This window comes from Hydra vulgaris, chromosome 02 (assembly GCF_038396675.1).
Source record: "Hydra vulgaris chromosome 02, alternate assembly HydraT2T_AEP".
Classification (NCBI taxonomy): Eukaryota; Metazoa; Cnidaria; class Hydrozoa; order Anthoathecata; family Hydridae; genus Hydra; species Hydra vulgaris.
The window spans coordinates 22,361,929-22,387,546 of record NC_088921.1 but is presented as its reverse complement, the minus strand read 5'-3'; the positions used below and the strand labels follow the sequence as shown (position 1 = coordinate 22,387,546).

The 25,618-nt window shown below is 26.8% G+C and overlaps 2 protein-coding genes across 2 annotated transcripts; one reads left to right on the top strand and one right to left on the bottom strand.

The window, feature by feature from the left end:
• Nucleotides 1–548: 548 nt before the first annotated feature.
• On the top strand, nt 549–15,087 carry LOC100211099 (cysteine and glycine-rich protein 2). The gene is made up of 5 exons (XM_065790315.1): nt 549–686; nt 2,438–2,622; nt 11,441–11,667; nt 12,139–12,238; nt 14,844–15,087. The coding sequence occupies exons 2-5, from the start codon at nt 2,454–2,456 to the stop codon at nt 14,942–14,944; spliced, it is 597 nt and encodes a 198-aa protein (XP_065646387.1). The 5' UTR covers nt 549–686; nt 2,438–2,453; the 3' UTR covers nt 14,945–15,087.
• Nucleotides 15,088–21,278: 6,191 nt separating this feature from the next.
• LOC136075931 (uncharacterized) lies at nt 21,279–22,004 on the bottom strand. The gene has a single exon (XM_065789380.1). The coding sequence runs from the start codon at nt 22,002–22,004 to the stop codon at nt 21,279–21,281; it is 726 nt and encodes a 241-aa protein (XP_065645452.1).
• Between the last annotated feature and the right edge of the window lie 3,614 nt (nt 22,005–25,618).

Genomic DNA, 25,618 nt, shown 5'->3' with positions numbered 1-25,618 from the left:
GAAGAGATTTAAGGGGAGGGGGTGAGGTATATGTTTTTTGCCGACTAAGGCCATAAAAACTTTTTTGGCCATTAATACTAATTAAAATAAAAACTGCCCTCGTTAGCCGAGATCTGCCGACTGCCAACTATAGATCCAATTTTTCCGACTCCAAAATGCCGACTATTAAATTTGGTAAGTGGGCTAGACACCCTCTGCACCCTACACCCCGACGGCCCTCCCATCTCATTTTGCTCTAATAAAATTTTTTGTTATACCTGAAAACAGTGGGTACAATAGTCAGCAAAACATTTGTGCCCGATGTTTTTAATTCCTTCCCCCTCCCCACCTCATCTCTCCCAAATATCCCCTCTTTCCCGAATTAAACCCCGCGTGTATAAATTTTTACTCAGTTTACGCTTATGACGCAAAGTACTTGTTTAAAAAACCAACAAAAGTAACTAAGCCACTTTCAGTAACTACGAAACTAGTTGACATTCCAAATTGAAAGCTTATGGTGACGGATGATGGATTAGTTGATAAGCATTAAGTATCGGTTAAACGTTAATATGTAAAGTAAATGCTGTTTAAATATTTGTTTTTATAAAGACGAATTATTTTATCTTTTTAATAGTTGAAATATTTTAACTTGTGTTTTTATTGAACTGAATCTTTTTTATTTTGGACAACTTTAAAATAAAGTTCAGGTACGTTGTAATAATAAACATCTTTACTTTAGTTTATGTTCTTTTTTTGAATTTTACTCCGTCTTACAGTATCATTTGTGTTACTTGTCGATATATGTGACGTAATTGACGAACTGTATGTTTATGCAATTGTAAGTAAGAGTTAGGAGTTTATTTTTTATGCCATTCTGCACATGTAAAAAATATTAGTTCATTTTTTATGCTGTCAAAATTTTTGTTTTATTTTTGTTGTAAATAAATAATTATACTCTAACCCGATCTGCCTAATTATTTATTTTCTTATAACAATAACTTTGGCGTTGTATAAAATGATTTGATTGGTATATAATTATTACTTTAATATGTGTCATTAAAAAAACTAAATTTTTGTGAAAAAGATTTCCGTAGTATGTTCATAAACGTTATCTTCAATTCTTATGTAAACACTTTTCGAGCATTTTGCAATAAAATTGATTTACAAACAAAAAATTCATTAAAAGTACTAAATTGTTGGATTGTCTTTGTTGGACCCAAATCTTTTATTAAAAAGCTTTTAAAAAAAAAGATTATAATAAACAATACTAGTATCATGCTTGAATATATGCTTTATGATTTCTTTTTATTGACCAAATATTTATGTTTTTAACGTTAGAACTTAGCAAAAGCTTTAAAATTTTTAAACTTAAATATATATGCGTGTGCGTGCGTGTGTATGTGTGCTTGTGTGTGTGTGTGTATTTATTTCATTTTAATTTCAAAATTAGTTACGATTTTAGAAAAAGTTATGAATGTTTATCTAAAAACAAAATGTCCGTTGTCACAGTTACTTGTGTTGATTTTTTGTATTGATTAAAAGTCTTTTTTATGTAATAATAAAAAAGTAAAATACCTTGAATTTTATCAAAAATTGTGTTGTTATGTATTATATATATATATATATATATATATATATATATATATATATATATATATATATATATATATATATATATATATATATATATATATATATATATATATGTATATATATATATATATATATATATATATATATATATATATATATATATATATATATATATATATATATATATATATATGTATATTGTTGTAATAATTTATTTATCAAAATTACTTATTTAAAAGAATGAATTATTTACTATTGTAATTGATTTTAGTAAATGATTTTGTGAGAGATTTTGTTTCCAAAAGAATATACAAGAGAACGCGGAAAAACGCACATATATAGATTTAAAAATGTATTTTGCACAAACAGTTTTCGTACCAAACATACAAAAGAAAATCTGAAATAAAAATGGCATCTACTAATAAAAAAGCATTTAATAAATTAAATAATGATTATTTTCGATAAAAAAGCTTTACAAATTTTGTAACGAGAACATAACACTCTGTTCATTTTGTAGGATTTAGATAGGAAATGTTATAAAATGAATAAATTAGTAAAATTATTTGGTGGAAAAAGAATCACGATTGATCCGAAGCCAATCGACTCCAAATAATTTATGACATTAGTATATACATCTAGTAATATTATAGTAATTAAACTTTATTGTTTCTTTTTAAAAAATAATAATTGTGAATAATTATGGTCTCCAAATCATGGTTTTCTTATGGCAGAATTTGGTTTCATCATTTAGGCAGTTATCACTTCAAAAGTCTTAGACATCAAAATCTATCCAACTAAATTATGATTAATGTTGTAGTTTATGTTAACTTATGTTAATTTAGCTTTTATTTAATGTTGCAATTAGGTTTAGTAAGTAAATAATGCCACCAAAGTTTGGTGGTGCACCAAAGTGTGGGAGATGCGACAAGCCGGTTTATCCCGCTGAAGAACGATTGGCTGCTGGAAAATCATGGCATTTTGGTGGATGCTTCACTTGCAGAGTATGCAACAAAACGTTGTCTTCTACAACAGTGGCCGAGAATAAAGAAGGTTAGTTAATTTGATTTTAAATTTTTTTATATATATTTTTTTAACATTGAAACTTTAACACACGAAAATGAATGAATAAGACTCATCATTAGAATGGCTTGAAAAATAAAAGATAAATGACGTATGTAATTTAAATTTCCCAGTAATATTAAATAGTAAATAGTTTTTGCACTTCATAACGCTAAGTGTCTTTCAAATAAACATTTTGTTTTTAACATAAACAAGCTCAGAACTATATGCGTACTCAATTTAAAGTCATTGTATGGGATTTTCTTTTAACGGTAACATACCAAGGTTATGTTTCAAAACCAAAGAAAGAAGCCAAAGAAAATTTTGTTATTAATTTGTAGTTTATTTTTTTTTATTTTTTTTATTTCTCCAATACATAAGTTTGCTATTTTAATTAATATAAAACATAAACTACAAATTAATGCTTTTTATGTATAAAAGTGCAGCTCGCTTCTTCTTTAATTATGTACCTGTTACAAACTTAATAATACATTAAATATAACTTTACTGTTAATTTGCACCGAGAGTTATACTTTCGGATTTCCTTAACTCAAGGGCATAAAATTTATTTAAAAATAACGCCTAAGGTCTGTGTTTTGAGAGTCTCAAATACACCGAAGCGTCTAAAATAACATTTTGTGTTTACCAGTTTCCTGAAATCAGTTCTTTTTTTCTTTCTTTTTTTTATACCTATAAATGATGTTTCAATCTGCTTTTTCCACAAAGGAAAACGTTCTAAACATCGCCGAATACCTTTATCATATATCATAAAGGCAAACAAAAAAAAGAAATCGATTGGCTTTTTAAAGCTTTAAAAAAATCGTTAAATGGTAGCTTTATGCAAAAGCACAAATTCAGGTCACAAAGTTGTAACCAACTCCATTATGATCTAGCTCAGAGTCATACCTTCAATTGTAATTCACCATTTTTCTGCAATAAAAAGATGCCCCCATTAGATTAATTGCACTAATATCCGATAACTTATTTTGTTAGACCCTACTTAGTTAAAATATTTACTAATTAACTATCTTTTCAAAGTAAATTAGCTATGCACTTTTTTATCAAAGGAAAAACATTAAAATCTTTTTTAATGCTTTTAAGGTCTGCAGATATCGTTGCTAATCTAAAACAGATATATCGTGGCTAATCTATAGCAGATATATCGAGGCTAATCTAACGCATTGTTTAGGATTTTCCATAAGAGCTAACTCTACCAAAGCCTAATCTAAAAGACCAGTTTGATTATATAGAATTTTAAACAACAAAAAACTTTGATAATTAAAAATCTTTTTTAACTTATTTGTCTCAGCTTGACGGGTTTCAAGCCTGATGTTTTTTTATTGCGTCTACATGGTTTACGAACTTCTTCAATAATTAAATTTAAAGTAATGTTTAATATAGAAATTTAAAGTAATGTTCAATTTATAATCAAAACTTCTGATTTCTTTGTAACTGTTATTGTAAGCAACACTATGCATTTTCGAATCGAATTTTAAATATACATCATTTTTTAAAATTGTTTTTAAAATATCAACGTATCAAAAAGTAAATAAGTCTGAAAAATAATGTAATATAAAGTAAAGTATGTGATAAATTGATTATGCAAAATGAAAAGTTTTTTTTTAAATATTGTTCCCATAATGTTTGTAACTTTTGTAACTTTGTTGGCTCCTGCAAAGAAAAAAAAAAAATAAATATTTTTTTAAATTTTTTAAATTCCCTGAGTTGTGATGAAATTTTTTGGTTTAGCTTTTACTTAATTAAACTTATTTTGATGTCAAATAAAATTTGTTACTGGTTCTGTAATTGGTTTTTCTGGTTCTTCTTATGATTTTGGTCATATACTCTCTAAAACATGATAGGCCGGGTGAATAAAAAAAAGCAATTGCTTTTACTCAGTAATTTGTTAGTTTTACGTGAATAAAAACTTTAGCAGTTTTTTACAAATTTTTATTCACGTAAAGTTAAGCCATTTACTCAGTAACTCCTCAGCTTTGCGTGAATAAAAACTTAACGAAAACTCTTAAAATTTTTATTTACGTAAAGCTGACCAATTACTAAGTAAAAGCAATTGCTTTTTTTTATTCACCCGGCCTAATATGCCCAAAATTTTTTTGGAAGGCAGTTTTTGATTTTTGCTTAAAGTCTTATTGATTTTTAAATTGAATATTTTTTTTTGCATGCATATGTTATTGTTTTTGTCTTTTTTTAATTATCAGACAAAAACCAAGTCATGAATGCTGTCTGACATACGGTTTAATAAATAAATTAATAATTATTAAATAATCTAGTATTGATTTTTATTGCTTTAAAAGATAAAGCATTTCAGTTAAAACATGAAAAAATGAGACATGACGCCAATCTGGAATTTCTTTATTTAAAAGTCTTCCTATTTATATAAAAGACAAGAAAATGCTCAATTATTCACAAGTCTGCTAGACAGTTAACGAAAAACGTAAAACAGCTTTTTTGTATGACATACTATTAAATTTAGTTTTATGAATATAATTTATTTTCTTGAAATTTAGAAGACTGCATTTCTGCCTGTCTATACATTTTTTTCTTTTTAAAAATAACTTCATTACATACAATGAATGTAAACTACGTATAACCTTCGAATTTTTTTTTTTTTTAAAGGAAGAAAAGTTAGCAAAAACAAAAGTTCTCTCTAAATTAAGACAAAGTTTATATTTATAAAACTATATTGATAAAAGTTGAAAGTTTTAGTTGCCTTATTATTAAGTGTTTGATGACAGAGCTGAAAACATGAAGTTTTTTAAGTTGATTTTCTATGGTTAAAAGTAATTTTTTGATTTTTTTTTAAAGAAAAATATAGAAATGTTTTTTAAAGTATTTTTATGGTTTCTTAACTGTAAAAACATTATAGGGGGTTAATATGTATTTAGAATAAACTTTTCCTGGAATAATAATATTTTTCAATCAGTCTTACTTTGTAACCGGTAATCAGCTCTACTTTGTAACAGGTGGTCAGCCTTACCTTATGACCTATTTAGTAACTAATTATGAAGTTTATTTTACAGTAAATATGTTCGTAAATATGTTGGTAAATACAAAGTTAGTTTGATTTAACTGCAGTCAATATCTAATTTTTTTTTTTATTATTGACTTGCATTTTTTGTGTCGCCCTTAAAACTGAATCTATGATTCCACTATATTTATATATATCTTGATATTTTTATAAGTGGTTCTTCATTTTTATTTTATTTGCAGTAGCAATTTAAGGAATTACTTTTTAGAAATCTTCAAAAATTATAAAATTTTAATAAAAGATATCATTGAACACTCAGCGTGTGATAGAAGTTTTTAATAAAATTTTTTTGAAAAGTAGCCAAAAAAGTCTTTTCTGAGCAGCGAAGTGGAACAAAAAAAATTAATTGATGTCCCACTTCTCCCACATCAATTAATTTATCTCCCACATCAATTAGTTTATCTTCCGCATCATTTATATTATCTCCCATATCATTTTTGTGTAACTGTTTTGTACTTATTTACCTATATTTTGATGATGATTACTTGGTTTACAGTTTTAATAGTTTGTAAACAATTTTTGTTAATATGTTGTTAAATACTCGCTTGCCCCACTTTACCCAAATAATCTTAGGGGATTAAATCACCTCCCAAAATGCTTCTTTACTTGTTAAAACTTGTTTGATTTAATGCATAAATTGTATTAAAAAAATATTAAAATTATATCAGAAGTATCTTTTATTATTCCACTTTTCCCCACTCTCTCATTTATTATTTATTTTTATTTATTTTCTTATTATTTTCTTAACAAAATAAAAATGTTTTAGTTATATCTATAACGTTTTTAATTATACATTGAGGTATTACTCTTTTTAGCATTACTTTTTTTCTCATTAGCATACATATTTATGAGTCTGTTAATCTTTCATTTTATATGAAAGATCAACATGTTTACTATGAGTCAAAATTTTACTTGCTTACTTACTTGTCAAAGCTTTACTTGCAACCACCTGTTTCTACTTGCAACCACTTGAAACCACTTGCAACCATTTGCAACTGGTTATGAAAGATCAACACGTTTACTATGAGTCAAAATTCTACTTGCTTACTTACTTGTCAAAGCTTTATTTGCAACTATCTGTTACTACTTGCAACCACTTCAAACCACTTGCAACCATTTGCAACTTTGAACAAAATCAACCTCTAAACCTGAGTTTATTTGCTGTAGCTTTAGAATGCTGAAAAATTGCGCTAGAAAAAGTAAAGGATATAAAAGAAAAAGTGATAAACTTTTTTCAAAAATTTTAAGAAAACTTTAGATTTTTATATAGTTTAAAATGCTTTGAAATTTGAGCAAAAGATTAGCAAATGACTATAAACTTTATATTCAATAAACTTCAAAAGTAAAAAACTATCAAAAAAGAAAAATTTTTCAAGTGGTTTTTACGTTTACAACTTTTTGATATATAGATTTGTTAAAAAAAACTGGTCAAAATTTTTTTTTACTTGTGACTTTGTCAGTTCTCACTTTAATGCCTGTAACTTGGTATCAAGCGATGGTGTGAAATTGGAATTCAAACTTATATAGGGCTCTAGCTGCCGGGCGGATACGATTGGCTACTAGAGTTCTATATAAATTTGAAGCAGCCAGAGAAGGCTATATAGCAGCCATCGAATTACCATCTTTTCCGTCTAGAATGCAAATTGTTTTTATAAACGAATATTATTGATTTTTTTTATAAAATTGGTAATTTTCATACAAAAAAGCATAATGTATATATATATATATATATATATATATATATATATATATATATATATATATATATATATATATATATATATATATATATATATATATATACTTTTATATATATGTTACTTTAAATTTCAATCATTAAAGGCAAACATAAAACCGTTATAAAATGCGACAAAAATCAGATATATAGCTAATAAAACTAAATTAAAGGTTTTATTACTTTATTTAGAGCTTTTAAAAATGTTGTTTTGAAATCTTAATCCAATATCAATTCTTTTGAAAACCAATTTTTTTATCCCAATAGTACGAGGGAACTAACAAATGTTTTGGGAACTGTCGATGTTGAGGGGTCTTGAGGTACACTTATAAACAGTTTTTTGTACAATTTTTTTAAAATGTTTCTTTTTAAAATAAAACAAGTTTAGATGACAGATATTTTACTTTCATATATATGTACACATATGTATATGTAAATTATGTTGGTGTATTTTACAAATAGAGTGCTCAATGTTCTTAAAGGACAGAGCAATAATAAATTAAATTAGTAAAAAACACTTGTCTAACTTTTTTCTTCAACTTTAAGTTTCACCATTGTTGGATCATCAGGAAGAGTTACTAAATCTTTTTTTTTTTTTTTTAGGATTTAGTAACTTTTCCTGATGATCCAGCAATGGTGAAACTTAAAGTTAAAGAAAAAAGTTAGATAAGTGTTTTTTACTAATTTAATTTAATTTACACACACACACACACACACACACACACACACACACACACACACACACACACACACACACACACACACACACACACACACATATATATATATATTCACATATACATATTACTCTACTCGCATATTTTATATTAATAATTTTATATTAATAATTTTATATTAATAATTTTATATTAATAATTTTATATTAATAATTTTATATTAATAATTTTATATTAATAATTTTATATTAATAATTTTATATTAATAATTTTATATTAATAATTTTATATTAATAATTTCACACAAGCAATTATAAACAGAAGCGTGAGAAAGTTTAAAAACAATTTTTTTTTTCAGATTTTAACGCTTAACTTTTCACAGGCTTACTCGAATAAGCTGAAATTTTTACCAATTGTGCTCTATATTATTTCAATCAAATTTTTACAAAATGTGATTTATTTTATTTAAATTTAAAATAAATATTAACAAAATTGTAAAATTTATCGGATAATTAAAATTTAATTGTTTTTGTTGAAAAGGCGTCCGTGCAAAACTTTAGAAACAGTATTGTTTTATTTATTCATATACTTATATGAGATATTTCAAAAGCAGTGCTAATAATTGCCAAAATATTTGTAAAATTTTACATTTTAATTACTTAGTCATATTTTGAAAGCACGGGACTAAGGAAGTTTCAAATGGAATAAAGAGAATATTTATAAATGCTTTAGCAAAAAAAATGATAGATAGATTTTTGAACTTTACAATGTAATTTTGATAAATATTACAATGTAACTTACAATGTAATAAATAACAATTTTAAACCAGAAATAAATCAGATTAAGAAAGCATTTTGTCAGCGCAAAACTATTAAAATCATGCCTCACCTCGGAGCACCTTAAGATATAACTGTAAAGGCTGATAGATAATTAATAAGTATTCCAAAAATAATATTTGCAAAACTACCCTCAAACCTTATGAAATTATGCATTACTTTTATGGCACAAACAATGGTGTCAATGCAACTAAACGTCGATTACTGCAATTTAATTTGTATGGCCGCCGTCCAATTAAGAAACAGCTAATATCCGCAAGAAATTTAAAGTCCAGAATAAAATTTGCAAAAGGTCGTCTTTTGCAAATTTTAAAAATTTTATTTCATCAGAAAAAAATTTTTTTTTCTGATTAATTATTTATAATGAATCAAGTTTATACTATTCAGTAGTGACGGAATTAGGTATGTCCGACGTCCAAAAAAAGACAAATTTAATCCAAGCTATCAGTTACCTACTGTAAAACATGGAGGAGAAAACGTTATGGTTTGGGGATGTTTTAGTCTTAACAATGTGGGTCCGATTCTTTGCATAGAAGGTATTACTGACCAGAGAGTTTATCTAGACATCATGAAGAATGTTATGCTGTCATATTCAAAGTATAAAATGACTCTCAAATCAATCTTACAACAAGATAATGATTCAAAGCATTGTGCCAGATCTGTTAAGAAATACTTTAAACCACAAAACTTTCTTGAATTGCATTCAGAGTTTGGAAATAAATGTTGGTATAACATTCCTCAGGATGACTCGATGTTTACTCGTTGTAATGCTGTTTTAAAGGCAAGTGGATATGCTACCAAATACTGTCTTATTGAAAAATAAGACAGTTAGACAAATAAAAAAAGTTGTAAATTTGTAAATTTTAATAAAAGTTTAAGCTTTTTTTTGAAATAAACATTAATAAAAATTTGATTGCTTTTAAAATTTTGCTCTTTAAAATAAAAAGAATTAATTTTTATTTGACCGTTTAGTTTTGAAATTTTTGCGGTTTGTATCTTGAATTAAAAATAGGGGCGGGTTTTGTCACTCGCCAAGGAGGGGGCTAAAAAGATCTTTTTTAAAAAAAAAAAAGGCGCGTATTTTCATTTATAAGTAACTTTCTTTTTTAATTTTTTGTACTTTAGTGTAATAATCAAGTTCATATACATGTAATTACGTATAATAGTCAATTTCATTCGTCAGTTTAATCGTCCAATTCTGTATAATAGTCAATTTACAAATGAATATTTCTGAAAAAAATTCCCAAGGATGGGGGGGGGGCCTCTACCCTATGTTTGCCCCGCTCCTAAAACCCTCTACTGATTGAAATAATATAAAGCACATTTTGCAAACTTTTCAGCTTATTTGTGTTTGTTTATGAAAAGTTATGCATTAATAACTGCAAAAAAGTTAATATTTCTAAACTTTTGCACGCTATATGTATATATATATTTATATATATATATATATATATATATATATATATATATATATATATATATATATATATATATATATATATATATATATATATATATATGTATATATATATATATATACATTTTTTTTTTTTTTTTTGATAATACCTACTGAAAAAATTTTCAATACCAAAACTATGTTTTGTAGAAAAGCACCAAGGGGTCTTTTATAAAGTATGTACGCAGGTATGGGGATAGGGGTTACCCAAAAACATACAATTGTGTACAAAGGGGGCGGGGAGAGGTGTTAAAAACAGCAAGTACGTAAGTGGTATGGCTATTTCTCCTAAAATTTGATTTAAAAAAAAATAAAAGCATCGAATTTTACGAGTTTAAGAAATCAAACAATACTATGTTATGTATCATAGAAATGTCGAATTAACTAAAAAATTTGGGTTTTAATGGTTTTGGAATAAACAATGCGTACGTATGTAGATGGATTTTATTATGGATGATTTATTACCCCCTTACTACGGTAAATTAAAAAAAAATCTTCCGGTCAACACTTATTACGGACCATCATGCAAATAATACTGTTTAATGCAGTAACTTCCTCATTTTTGCTTTTAGCTAAATCTGTCCAGGTCTCAATAAAGACATAACTTATATGACATTAAAGACATAATATTGTTAAAAATTTCTATTAAGTTTCCAAAAAAGTATACCTACCAAATAATTTTTACAAACTCCAACACATTTAAAGTAGTTTATTTGGAAATGTATATTGTTATCGGTTTACGCATATAAAATTTTTTATTAAAATCTGTAGGGAATTAAGTATATTGACTGAGGTTTTGGGCTTCTACAATTTAGATACGAAAAATATTTATTACGGCAAAAAAATTGTGAACAAGAAAAAGCTTATCAGTTATTTATACAAAGCAGGCCTTTGACCCCAAAATAATGTCTTTCAAAAATTCTAAACGTCTTTCAAACGGTTAAAAGACTTTTTTTTTGTTGTTGTTCAAATGCCCGCTGCTAGATGTTTCATTAAGATTTTTTTTTCATTACATTTTTTTTACTAACTTGTTAAATTATTTGTTTGTTACCACAGCTCAAGAAATATTTTGCAAATCCTGCTACGGAAAGTTTTATGGACCAAAAGGCTATGGTTATGGTGCCGGCGCTGGTACATTAAGCATGGATGCTGGTGATGGATATGCAACAAATAATGCTCCGTTAAATCAATCTTTATACACTGAAAACTACTTAGGTGGAAACCCTTGCGGACGTTGTGGAGGCTCTGTATATACTGCGGAACAAAATATTGCTTCAGGCCTGGTAATATGCATAATACATTTTTGTAAGATATATTTATTAATTTAGCTAATTAAATGGAATAGCATAGTCCAATTTTAAAACATGTTATAAACAATATTTTCTAAAAATTTGCATAAACCTTATTTTCTCAGTTTGCAAAAAGTTGATAAGCACTGATTATGCTTATGACTGTACTGTCTACAACCTCTCTAAATAAAGAAATTGCAAAGTCTTGCTTATCTAGCCTCAAAATGTTTATTGTTTTATAGAATTACAATATATAACGTTTTTAATGTTCTTAATCAAAAGTATAGACTTTGTTGTTGTACTTTAAAAGTTGTTGTATTAACTTTGATGTTAATATAGAAACATTTGCTGTAGTGATTTTGATGTTAATATAGAAGCTGTTGTTGAAGTAATTTTGATGTTACTATAGAAACAGTTGCTATAATAGTTTTGATGTTATTATAGAAAAATTTGTGTTTTTTTTAGTATTGGCACAAAAACTGTTTTCGCTGTCGATCCTGCAACAAGAGTTTAGATTCGACAAATGTTCAAGAAAATACGGCGGAACAAGAAATATATTGCCAACGTAAGCTTTTTTAATCATTGCTTTGATCATATAAAAACAATTTTTAATCGTTGCTTTGATCATATAAAAGTTTTTATCAAATTTTCTTTTATCAGGCGCAATATTTTTAATTTTTGTGAGAAAGGGGAAGGAGTCGGTTGTCCAAATAACAATTTTCAAAAGGAACGGCAGAAATGTTTTTTTAATATGTTTTGACAATTGAGACAGTTTTTAGTCACTTAAGCAAATAATGGACTATTTGTCAAAACATGTAAAAAAAATAAGAAATCAATTGTATTTTTCTGAAAATTTGTAAATGACGTCTTTCATTTAGAAGTGCTTTTTTGTCCATACTATTGACTCTATAAACACTAAGCATAAAAATCATTGAGAATCTATTATTAGCCATGGTTAATTTTCTTGACTTTATATAAACATACAGCTTAAAAACTAAAGGGAATCAATCATCAGTTCTGAATTTCCTAAAGTGATAAAAGTTTAACTAATACTAGAAATTTCAAAGTTACTTTAATTAGCTTTGTATAAAGCAAAAAAAGAAATGTGATTGAAATGAATGAAAATTTGAATGCCTTGTTTGACAAAATGTCAAAAAATGTATTTTAAGTTTTTTTTGTCCTCAAATTTGGTGAAATAAAGAAAAAAAAAAATCTTATTTAACTTTTAAAAAAAATAATCTTATTTAACTTTTGATCAAAAAGATTTAAACTGTTAAACTAAATTCATTGAAGTAGCTTGTACATCTGATTTCTAGGTTGCTAATTGATAAGAAATTGTTTGTATAAACACGAAAAAACTTGTAATGCTTAAGACACATTACAACTGATAGAAATCTTAACTCGTTTTGTTATATTGCTTCTGAAAGTAAAACTACAATTGATCAAATACCAATTTAAAATTTGGAAAGTTTAAATACTTTACTGCTTTGTTGACCATCAAATCTCACAATTCGCTGACCATCAAATTTTACAATTAGCTGACCATCAAATTATACATTTAGCTGATCATAAAATTTCACAATTAGCTGACCATCAATTTTTACAATAAGCTGACTATCAAAGTTCACAATTAGATGAGAAATATTTGGGATAAAGCATTTTTGCTTGCGTTTTCTATTCTTGATTTGGTGTTTAAATTATTTATTATTACATTATGTTTATACTATGTAAAATGAGCTTAATCAGCTTTTAGGAAATGCTTCTGAGTTATGATTATAATTGCTCCCCACCACATAGTGTCCCATGTCACACTATGCAACACAATTAGTCTTTCCCACAAAAATTTTACTGTGTTTAAACCAAAATTGTCATATCCATCAAGTTTAAAAAAAAAAGAATTAACAAATATAATTACGTTAACTCTTCGGTCGACGTTTCGTTAGAAAAACGGGTACACTTATAAAAAAAGCATTATAAAAAAATGCCGATTATAAAACTCTATGGGGCAAACTGCAAAAATGCTTTTAAAAGCAGTAATATTAACAGGAACTTGTATCATTTTCAAATCCTGGAATCATATATACAAACATTGCTCAAGTTCAATGACATTTAATTTCTCAAGTTTAAAGGTAATCTTTCTCGTAATCAGACGTATATATAATTTAAGCACATATTTTAGTTTACAACGACTCCGAATTTTACGCATACTTTGTTTACTTTGCGTGAAGTTTATCACGATAACTTATTACGAAAAAATCTGAGAATTTGCAAAACTTCGGTATGTGAAGCAGATAAAAAAAGAACTTTCGATTTTGTCTTCCAATAAATAAACTTTGCGTTGTAAGGTTTTAATTAAAATTTTATTTCTAAAATTGTTTAAACAAACCTTAATTCGCAACTATAAAAGTTTTAACTTTCAAACAGAATCTGAAAAAATTAGTTTAACAGCTCGCGATTAAAAACCTTTTTGCTGAAAGTCAGGAGGAAAAAAATGAAATGGTAATAAAAAGTTATTTATAAACTGACATTTCCTTTGGAAAAAAAAAGTACAAAACCTTATTTAGAAGATTACAAGCTGTAGATAATGTTCAAATAAATAAAGTAACCAATTTATTTTAATGATAGCAACTTTGATACTTTCAAACTCGTTATAGAGTTCAGAAGTTTATAACTATTTTTGGAATTCCAAGTCCAGGTAAAATAACATTTGATTCTAAACCCGGGTTTCTTTTTTGAAACTTTCCATACTTGGACTTCAATTCTAACGGTTGCACTTTGGATTCAATCGACTGAACACTTTTTTAATAACTTCATTTTATAATTTTATATATATATATATATTTATATATATATATATATATATATATATATATATATTTTTTTTTTTTTTTTTTTTTTTTTTTTTATAATAATATATATATATGTTTTAAATAAATTCTTAATTCTATAAAATTATTTTCTACCAAAATAGTTCTTTCTATGCATTAGAGGATTACATGAAACACAAGTTGTATTCTTAGCTTCATCTTCGAATGTAACTTATGCATTTTCCTTGGCTTCTGTTTTGTTTTCTGTGTAAATAATAAAAATAAATAAAAATAAAATAATTTTAACTAATAAACTTTAATAAATTTTTAAACTTATTAATTTTTATCTTTTTTTTATTCAAGCTTGCTACAATAAGTTTTTTGGACCAAAAGGATACGGTTATGGTGTCGGAGCAGGGGCGCTAACGAATACTGGAAGAATTAGTCAAGAATCATACAACTAGATACTGATGTTTTAAACAAAATTTAAATCCATTACTTATTTACATTATTTATTTTATAGATTTTTATAAATTGTCTTTGTTGCATTATAAATTGTAGTTATGATTTGTATATTAAAACAAGGCAACTCTGTTAGATTTTAAAAGATACGGTTTGATCGACTTTTGGATTACGAAGGAAGGAGGCGAGGGGGGGGGGGGAAGGTTAACTATTTATTTATACTCATTAATAAATAATAACGTTGTCTTTGCTCTAGTAATTTATAAATGATTCAACCTTGCAGATGATGGAGTATAGAGGATGAATAAAAGTATTATAAGCTATTAGTCAAAGGTAAAAAATCTAAAAATTATTTCTATTAATGAACGCAACTAAAATGTGATGATATAACACAAATTGTTATTGAGGTTAAAATATCCATCCCTGACTTGACAGCAATATTCCAAGCTCGAGAACATCTAGATGGCAGTTTTCTTTAATCAACTACTCTTCCTTTACATCACTTTTGTCTGATTAAGTTCTTTATTATCACTAAAAAGAAATAGAGACCATCGTATAAACAAAAACATTTCCATCATCTTTTGAGCCATATTTGTCCTGCTTCTTATCTGCTAGAATAGTGTGTCAAGAGATACATTACATACGGTCATCGCAAAATCCTTTGATTCTTTTTCGTGGAAGTAAAATGCGTTCATGGACTCGTCGTAAATTGTTCTCCTTATTGTTGTCCTCGTCTTAAAATAACTGATTTGGAACCCAAATGTAACCAGCATTAAAAAATCAATTTTGCTTCCTAAAAGATTTGCGGCGTCTTAAAAACTTTTGTCTCGTTGTCCAAAGAAATGATTTCAGATTAAAGAAGGAGGCTGACAACGTTGGCAGATGAGAAAACTTGGAGAAACTCACTTTTATGTGCGTCTTAACTAAATTCAGTGAATGAACCTCTGGATCAAGTTGCAATGATTTCATTATAAATTTTAGGTTGTAAAACATCTGAATGTTTCCAAAATAGTTCTTGACTACAGTAGGGGATTCTGCAGAATAAAAGCCAGCTTGATTGAGGCTACGCGCACTGCAAGGCATGTACAAAGCTTGAGGACTTTTCTCAAGAATGATGGCCTCCACTCATTTATATACACCGGACATGTTAGTCCCGTTGTCATAGCACTGGTCTTTACAGTTCTTTAATTCAATTTGGCTCTGATCCAAAACGCTGTGCTGAAATTGCAAAGCTGATTATAAACGGTTTTTTCTAGATTTTTTCCTTCAGAAAACCCTTCTCAACTATCCAATAATTTTCAGAGCCAAGGCGAAAGAATCAAAGAACAAAAACTAATTTTTCCGTATGAAACACGTTCGGATTCCATCAACAATAATGGAAATAAAAATGGCTATGTGGACTTCTCTAAAAATACTAGCGCAGAAAATTTCTTCTCATGTCACTATGAACTTATTTTGAGTTCTCCAGCTCAAATAGAGCGTTTGCATCCTTTTCCCTTGATTTTTGTGTTGTTTCCTTTAGATAGAACTGAAGTGTCTCATTGCGCTTCCCCAAAAGATATTAGGAGAGGCTAAACAATTACCACTATCATCTTCAGCTAGCATGCAAACAAATGTGAACAAAATATTGAAATATTAAATTTATATTTATACACATCTAGATTATAAATTTGAGCAAAAGTAACTTAATAAATAAAAACTATAAACACATCTCAAACACATTTCAAACACATCTCAAACACATCTCAAACACATCTCAAACACATCTCAAAAACATCTCAAACACATCTCAAACACATTTCAAACACATCTCAAACACATCTCAAACACATCAGTGACGTTCAGGACGTGTCGTGTAATTTGGGTCTCAAAGAAGATACGTATGAGTGGAGTCACGACAATCTTTTTATAGAACACCTCAAATTAAAATTGATATAAAAGTTATATGAAACTTAGTTAAAATATGAAAAAAAATATCTCCATTCTATATGTAGAGTAAAAGATAATAGAAAAAAAAGTTTTATGAAAAAGTGCATACAATAAATTATAAAACTTGCATTTGATTTCAAAATTTTATTTTATATGCGAGCCTTTCATTTGATTTTGGAGAATAGCGATTATTTTGATTTATGTTAATTTTTACTTCAAAGTTGGGAGATTTTTTAATGACTATACATAAAGATTATGTGTTGAAATCTATTTATTTTATATACATTTATTATTTTCATTTCCCTTATTATTAGCCTTGCATGTTCAAATCTATATTAATGGAATATAATTCTGCTAGCATGTTTTTGCACACTAAATATCTTTTAAAGTTTAGCTGGCTGTGTGTTGTCCCACGCAACGTTACCATAACTAATGTGGTAATGTAATTAATGAATTAAGCTTAATATTAACTTTAATAACTTTATATTAATTTAAGACTGAGTATTTATTAGGGAACTGATACTGTGCATTATGTCAATGTTTTGTTTATTTTTGATTCGACATTTTTTTATTTGTAGCCAAGGTTTGAGTATTTTAATAGTATTTAGTATTTTGATAAATAATAAACAAATTTAAAAATTCCTGTTTTTTAATTTTTTTATCATTTATAAAGAGCTGGTAAATTTTGGCAGGTTGGTAGTGGCAGGTTTTCTGCTTATGTTTTTTATATTCATAATCCAATTGTCATACCTCCATATAGCTGGTTAATATCGCTATTGGACATAAGCAAATCAGTATCATCAGCATACATAATTGAGTTTAATTTTGCAGATACATTACCAAAGTCGTTTGTTTTTAGTCGTTTATTCACTTCTTTTTAAAGATGAGAAAACATCCTTAATTTATTTTACCGTTAATTCACTGTCACATAATTTTTTTTTGTTTTTTTGTTTTTGGTGCCCCAAGAAGTCCTTACGGTCTTATCACAGAGCACCACGGACGAGTACTTAATAGGATGTTCAAGCCTCCTTCCGAACCGATGCCGCAAAACTTGTCCAGAGGTGGGTTTTGAACCTCAGATCTTACGTTTGAGGCAAGTGCGCTACCACTGCCCCACAGCTGCTATTAATAATAATAAATTATTAGTAGTAGAATTTAAATCAATAATATTACAGCAATGTTTGTAAATAAAACTTTTAAACTACTTTGAGATTTGCACAGTATAGAGCAGTGATTATTAAAATCATCTAAAATACTTTGAGATTTGTATATAGTAGTGATTATTAAAATCATTAATAGTAATATTGAAAGGAAGTGATGATATTAAGACCCATTATGTTATCAATTAGATTCTATAATTTTTTTATATCAAATTTACATTCCCCAACTTTGGTTAGGGTTAAAGGTTGGGGACATTACTTCATGTCTCCGACCTCTAACCCTAACCAAACCTATTCTTTCTTATCTCATCAGCGAATCATTTTTTAGTAAGCAAAATTGGTATTAGATCAAAATTTAGAAAAATGAAAGTCTACTTTTCCGGCGCAATTTAAATAAACTTAATAATAAAGTTTATTATTAAGTTTATTTTGATAGGTGCGATTTAAATAAACTTAATAATAAAATTTATGATTAAGTTTATTTAAATCGCGCCGCAAACGGAGACTTTTATCCGTTTTTTGCATCACATTTAAGGGTCACATATAGAATTAGAACTAAAATCATCATAACACCGGTAAACTTACCTTTTTTTATTCGCAACTGATCGCTTTGTTTTATTAATCTTCCGCTTTCTAAAACAGCTACTAATATCTACTGCGTTCTTCAACGAACTCTAAATCGTCTACATTTTCGTAATTAATTTGCATTATAACAGATCTAAAATATAAATAACAATAATTTGCTACAATTTGATAACTAATTAAAGTATAAAAATTATAATAAATAATGCAAAACGAAGTTAGTAGTCATTCTCGTTTTCAAAAAAATAATTGGCTTTAGAAGTTGTAAACATCACGTGGTTTGTTTTGATCAACTTAATTAGTTGTTGGATTTGTTTGATTTTGCACGAAATACTAAGCAGGATTTATCTGCTTTTGCACAATATTGGTAATTTGTCTATGTAGTTGCAGTAAGTAAGAGTCTGCTTTTGCTCAAAAATCTTTCATAAGCCAATGACAATCATTGTCTACTAAACACAATGACAATCATTGTCTGCTAAACACTGTAGGTCAGTTGAATAAAAAAAAACAATTGCTTTTACTCAGTGCTTTTGAAGTAATTGCTCAGCCTTACGTGAATAAAAATTTGAGAAAAATTGCTAAATATTTTATTGACGCATAGCAGAGTAATTACTCAAAAAACGCTGAGTAAAAGCAGTTGTTTTTTTTATTCACACGGTCACATATTTCGTAATTGGTAAACATTGTATTTGTCTGGTTTTGCATTGGAGCTTTTGATATGGTTTTTAGCAGATCAATTAAAACGTTTATAGTTTGTGAAAGGATTAGTAAAAAAACCATCTCAAATTCCTCTATGAACTGGTTGTGGAAATGTAACACAAAATACACGTCAAAAGTACCTATTAATTGAGCTGAATATGATGACAATTGATCCATTGTCATCATATTCAGCTCAATTACCATCAAAATGTTTTTTTAGATGAAACAATAGTATTTAGATCTTTATCTAAATACTATTGTTATATATATATATATATATATATATATATATATATATATATATATATATATATATATATATATATATATATATATATATATATATATATATATATATATATATATATATATATAAACACTTTTTTTTTGATAAAATTACTTATATCTTTGTGAAGTGCACTTTATTACCATCTAATTTTTAAAGTTTTAATTTATTTTTTAATTTACAACAATGTTTAATTGGAAAAAAAGTCCCTAAAAAACAAAAAAAGTTTTAACAAACGGAAAAATTCTTTTACTGTTGATCTTTTTGCATTTCAACTCATTTCTTCAATTCTTCTTCAAAGTTTTGTGCATTTTTCTTTTTCAAAGTTAATTCATTATTTTGGTTGAAACTAAACCATATATCTCCACAGTATTTTTACTTTGATTGTACTTAAATAGTTTTGATATTTTGAACTCAAATTTTAATCTAAATTTTACTGACCAATTATTTTACCGAAACCGTACAAACAAGTTATTTTGTTTTTTTAATACAAAATAAATTTATACCGAAACCGTAACGCCGTAGTACCTAAAAATTTGTTTTTACCAAAAGCTTTGGGAGGTAACAACTTTTACAGCACGCAGACCAAATATATTTGAAACTTACAGAAAATAAAACGGGGGTTAAATCCGTAAGCCTTCTCTCGCTAAAACGGGTTCCGTACAGTAGAATGAACTTTTAATGTGTCCTATTAAAATTTGTATGTTTTTCTGTTTCATTTTTAAATTAAATTTTGTTTCCTGTTTGAATAGTAATCTTTAAACCAAATAATCGTTTTTTATTCCATTTTTTAGTCTTTTATATTAAATATCTTCCGTTATCAGTGTCAAAAGCTTCTGGTTGAACTATTAAACATTCTAATGTTAAACATTCTTTATTGAATCACCTGACTTTCGATTAACCAATCAGTTTGTTTACTGAATAATTAGTTGAACTATTATTTTTTAAATACTAATTTGTTTATTGTACAGCATAGTTTATTGTTAGTTAGTTTGTTTATAATATTTTTTTTGTTGTTTCAAGAAAACCCAACAGTCTTGTCACAGAGCATCGCGGATGAGAACTTAACAAAGAAAATTACGCCTCCTTCTTTACAGATGAGCTCTCCTATGAAAAATGAGAGCTCGCATTGAACCCTGAATTTTTTGCTTCTAAAGCAAGCGCTCTAACCACTGCGCCGCAGCTGCTATTAACCATTTTTATGTTTAGCATTAAATCATCTATTGTACACAATACATTCAACTCTATTATGCACAATACGTTCTTTTAATTTTGAGATATAGAAATGAGCCTGTAATTTGAAACAATAGTTACTATACCAGACCTAAAAGTTACAGTGATTTTAGCGACTATTAATCATTGTGACACAACGCCTTTTTTTCAATATTAAAAGTTAAAGATATGAAACAATGACTGTTAAATGATATCAAAAACTCATTTAACTATATCTTTGTTTACACTATTTTTTTTTTTATTGTCAGTTTTTTTTTGTTGTTTTTTTTTATCATATGCAAAGGTTCATTTTAAACACTTCCATTATAGTTTTACTAGATTTAGGATGACGGGTGATGCGGAAGTTATCGGACAAAATAAAAACGTCAATAACTTATTTATAAATAAAAAAACAAACTACTGTTATATTTTTTTTAAATAAAGCATTTATCTTTTAATAAAAATATATTATTTTTTATATGAAAAAACACCACCATCTGCAATTGATCTCAATTTTGCTCTGACGCCTTTCATATGCGACTGTATAAAGTTTAAATCAATTTCTTGTAGTTTTAGTTTAATGCGATCAATCAAAACTTGCTCTGTTGAAGCTTGCCAATCTCCCTCGTAAACCTTCTGTGCCAAATGTCCCCAAAAATTTTCAATTGGTTGTGCTTGAGGCACATTTGGGGGATTGGATCCTTTATCAACGTAATAGACATATTGGTCCATCCAATTTAGAGAATCTTTAGAATAATGAGAACTTGCTAAATCTGGCCAAAATAAATAGTTAAAGTCTCCATGATATTTGTGAAAAAATGGAAGAAGTTGTTTTTCTAAACATTCATTAATATAGATTAATGAATTGATCGCTACAGCCTTGGAAGTGCGAAACAATGGCTCGGACATACCACGGTCAGATATGGCTATCCACATTAATAATTTTTTTGGAAATTTCTCTTTTACTATAAAACGAACACTTTTGGGGCATGTCTTTTTGTTGTTTTTGTAGTATCCAGAATTTCCAGGCATGTTGTCCCCTGCAAAACAAAAGTATTTTTCGTCATCGATGACTAGAAGCGGTTTTGTGTTATAGAGTTGGTTAACTAGTTTCCTGATTCTTTTCTTTGCCTTTATTTGTTGTTCTATAGTGTATTTTGGAGTCTTTTCACGTTTTCTATATTTAATATTCATTTTTTTTAACTGACGACCAATTGTCGATTGATTTACACCGAATTTAATACCTATTTTTCTCTAACTGACCCCTTTTCGATTGTTGACAAGTCTCATTAATTCGGCTTTCTTTTCTCTAGTCCAGGATGTCGGACAACCAGGGTGCTTTCTATCAGAAAACGATTGAACAGTTTCAAGTCTTTTTAGGTTATCATATATAATACTTCGAGCAAATTCTTCCTTTTCAAAATGATTTACGATTTTTCTTTTTTTATATTAGGTTTATTTACAAAAAACATTTTTAGTCGCTTTCGAAAAGATTCTCGTTCAGCTGCATTTAACCTCATTTTACCACAAAAACTGATTATTATGCTCAAGTAATACTCAGTTTTTGTGATAAAATTAAAGATAAGCTACAAAAACTAATTATTATGCTCAAATAATGAAATTAGGATTTGTCCGATAAATTCCGCATCACTCGTTAAGATTCAAATTTTATGAAAAATTATGGAATTTTTCATTTTTACCCTGCTTTAAGAAAAATGGGTTTTTATGAAAAGTTTTTTTTCGTTTGCAATTTATTTTTACCAGTTATTCATTTATGATATTCCAAGTTTGTTTTTGTTTTTGTCCCATCATTCGTATTTTCCAATAATTTTGCATAGTAAGGTTTTTTGCAGAGTTTCTTTGTTTTTTCAAATAAGTTTGTATAATCTTTGTTGCATATTTCGTTTTTTTATGTTAAATGTTTAGCATTTTTTAGTTTTTTTTTCTTTGATAGTTTAAGCCGACCCTTGTTCATCCTTGTGTTTAAAAGAGAGCCGCCATATTTAAAATTTAAAATATATATTTATAATTTCAAATTAAAAAAAAATTTATATTTACACTACAATGTATTGCAAAATAAAAAGATAAATGTTCCAAAACCCTAATATTTTGAAATTGGTTTAAAGGCAAAATAATTTATAGTCGCAGCTTTTATATTAAATAGTACTAAACAACCTTTATACGTGTTAAACATCAGTAAAGTCAACAACATCACTTAAGTCAATTTTGAGAGAGAGAGAGAGAGAGAGAGACATTCAGGTAGAATCAAATACTTAAATGTTTAATTTTTAAGTATCTATAGTAAAAAAATTTCCTTATTTTTTCCATTAACGAGAACATTAATGTATTTAAAAAAATAACATATTTTATAATAACGGTCAGATGTGTCTAATAGAATTTAATGAAAACTTAATAACTTCGTTCATGTAACAAGTAACTTAACTTTAAACCATTCTTTTTTTTTATATTTTAAAAAGTCATTAAGTTTGAACTCAAAAATATCATAAAGGATGCTTGGTCGCTGCTGTTTTTGACATTAACTAAAACCAGGGACGCCAAGAGGGGAAAGGGGTAAATGACAGTTTGTCCTTGGCGGCAGGTGTCAAAGGGGTGCCAAATAATAAGAAAGTACTTTAAAAAAAATTTGATATTTTTAAAGTTATTATGTAAGGTTCTAGCGAGAAATAGTTCTAATATCTAATAATTAAACTGGAGTAGAGTGAAAGCGTATGCTGCAAAAATAAAAGAAATAAAAAGTTTAGAAGAATGGATTTTTTAGTACTTTTGGCCACGGATAAAAAATTCTGGACCACTAACGCGCCTCGGAGATTTCTCGGAATTTTTGTTTTCTTTATAAACATTTTATTAAAAATCGTGGAATTGTCAATGTTTAATAATTGTACATTAAAATTGTACATTGTACATTAAAGGATAATCATAATGATTATTATAATTTAAATGTCATCATTATTATAAATATTATATTTACTTTAATTAGATTTGTTTTAATCAGCGTATAGTTTACTCTGTTATCAGGTTTAAAGGTCATCGATATACTTCAAATAAAATCTATCTATCTATCTATCTATCTATCTATCTATATATATATATATATATATATATATATATATATATATATATATATATATATATATATATATATATATATATATATATATATATATATATATATATATATATATATATATATATATATATATATATATATATATATATATATATATATATATATATATATATATATATATATATATGTATGTATGTATATATATATATATATATATATATATATATATATATATATATATATATATATATATATATATATATATATATATATATATATTATGTATATATAGTTATTTATTTTTATATTTAAAAAAAATAGATAAACACGCAATTTGGTAGCCAAGTATTAAATTTTTTTTTTATTTTTATTTTTTTAATTGTAACTATCCTTATCTATTTTATCTGTTTTTTTGTTTTGTTTTGCTTTTACAGATTTTATTACTCAAGTAACAATATCTCCTTATTTTGATATTTTAGTTGTTTCAACTATATTAAAATATTTCAAGTTTCATTTAACCAGGAGTGGTTAGCTATTACTTACAACCAGCAAGGATACTACGCACAAAATTTGAAAGCATTTTTCTGTCTACTTTAACTAAAATTTTCCAGATTATTCTAGAAAAAAGTGTGTATTTTAACTTTTTATTAATTTTTGATTCAACAACTTGTATGACACCTGCTTCACATCCAGTATTAATATTCTATAAATCACTGCCCAATTTTTATAATGATTTCTCAATACCATGTTAAAAGTATTATGGCATGTTTTTCTTCTTCAGTTGTTTTTTTTATTGGTCTTCTGCTATCTTAACTTTTATAACAACCTTTTTAGTAAGTAAATACAACCGATATTCTCATTCTGGATTTTTTAAAGTTTCATTTTAGATAACATACATTAGATGCAAAGTTTCTAGTGCTGTTGCTGGTTTAACTACAGCTGCCTTGATTGATTCTGGATTGGTCCTGCTGAAGATATGTAATTTAATGTTGACCACAAAAGTATAGTAAGACTTCAAGCTAAAGTTACTATTTAGTTCAAATGAATGAGTTCAACTTAATCACAACTTTAGCATGAGGTCTCATTATATTTTTGTGGTCAACAAAAAATTATTTATCTTCAGCAAAAATCAATTCAGCATCAATCAAGGCAGGTTTAGTTAAATCAGCAACAGCACTAAAAGAAACTTACATCCAATGTATATCAATGTAAACAAAAATTTATAATTATACACAATGGGAACATAAGTTGTATTTATTTACTAGAAAAGATGTTATAAAAGTAAAGATAGCGGTAGACTAATAAAAAAAAACTGACTAAAAGAAGAAACTCTGTATCTACAAACAGATAACTAATTAAAAGAAAATTCCCAGCCTGTTAGATAAGAAAAGGGTTTGAGACTGGTCAACAGAAATTTTCTGGTTAACCCTAATCCTAAACACTTAATCCTAATCCTAAATCCTAAACCCTTAACATTTTAAAGAAATGTTGTTGGTGAAAATTAACAAACATATAGTTAAAACTTGATAAATTAGGGAAGTTGTCAAGTAATCTTCAATAACATATTATTAACACTTGTTTTATATTAGAATTATTATATTTACTAGCTTAATTAATAGATTTTCTATATATTTTGACTATTATTGTTTGGTATTTACAATTTTTTTAATATATATATATATATATATATATATATATATATATATATATATATATATAT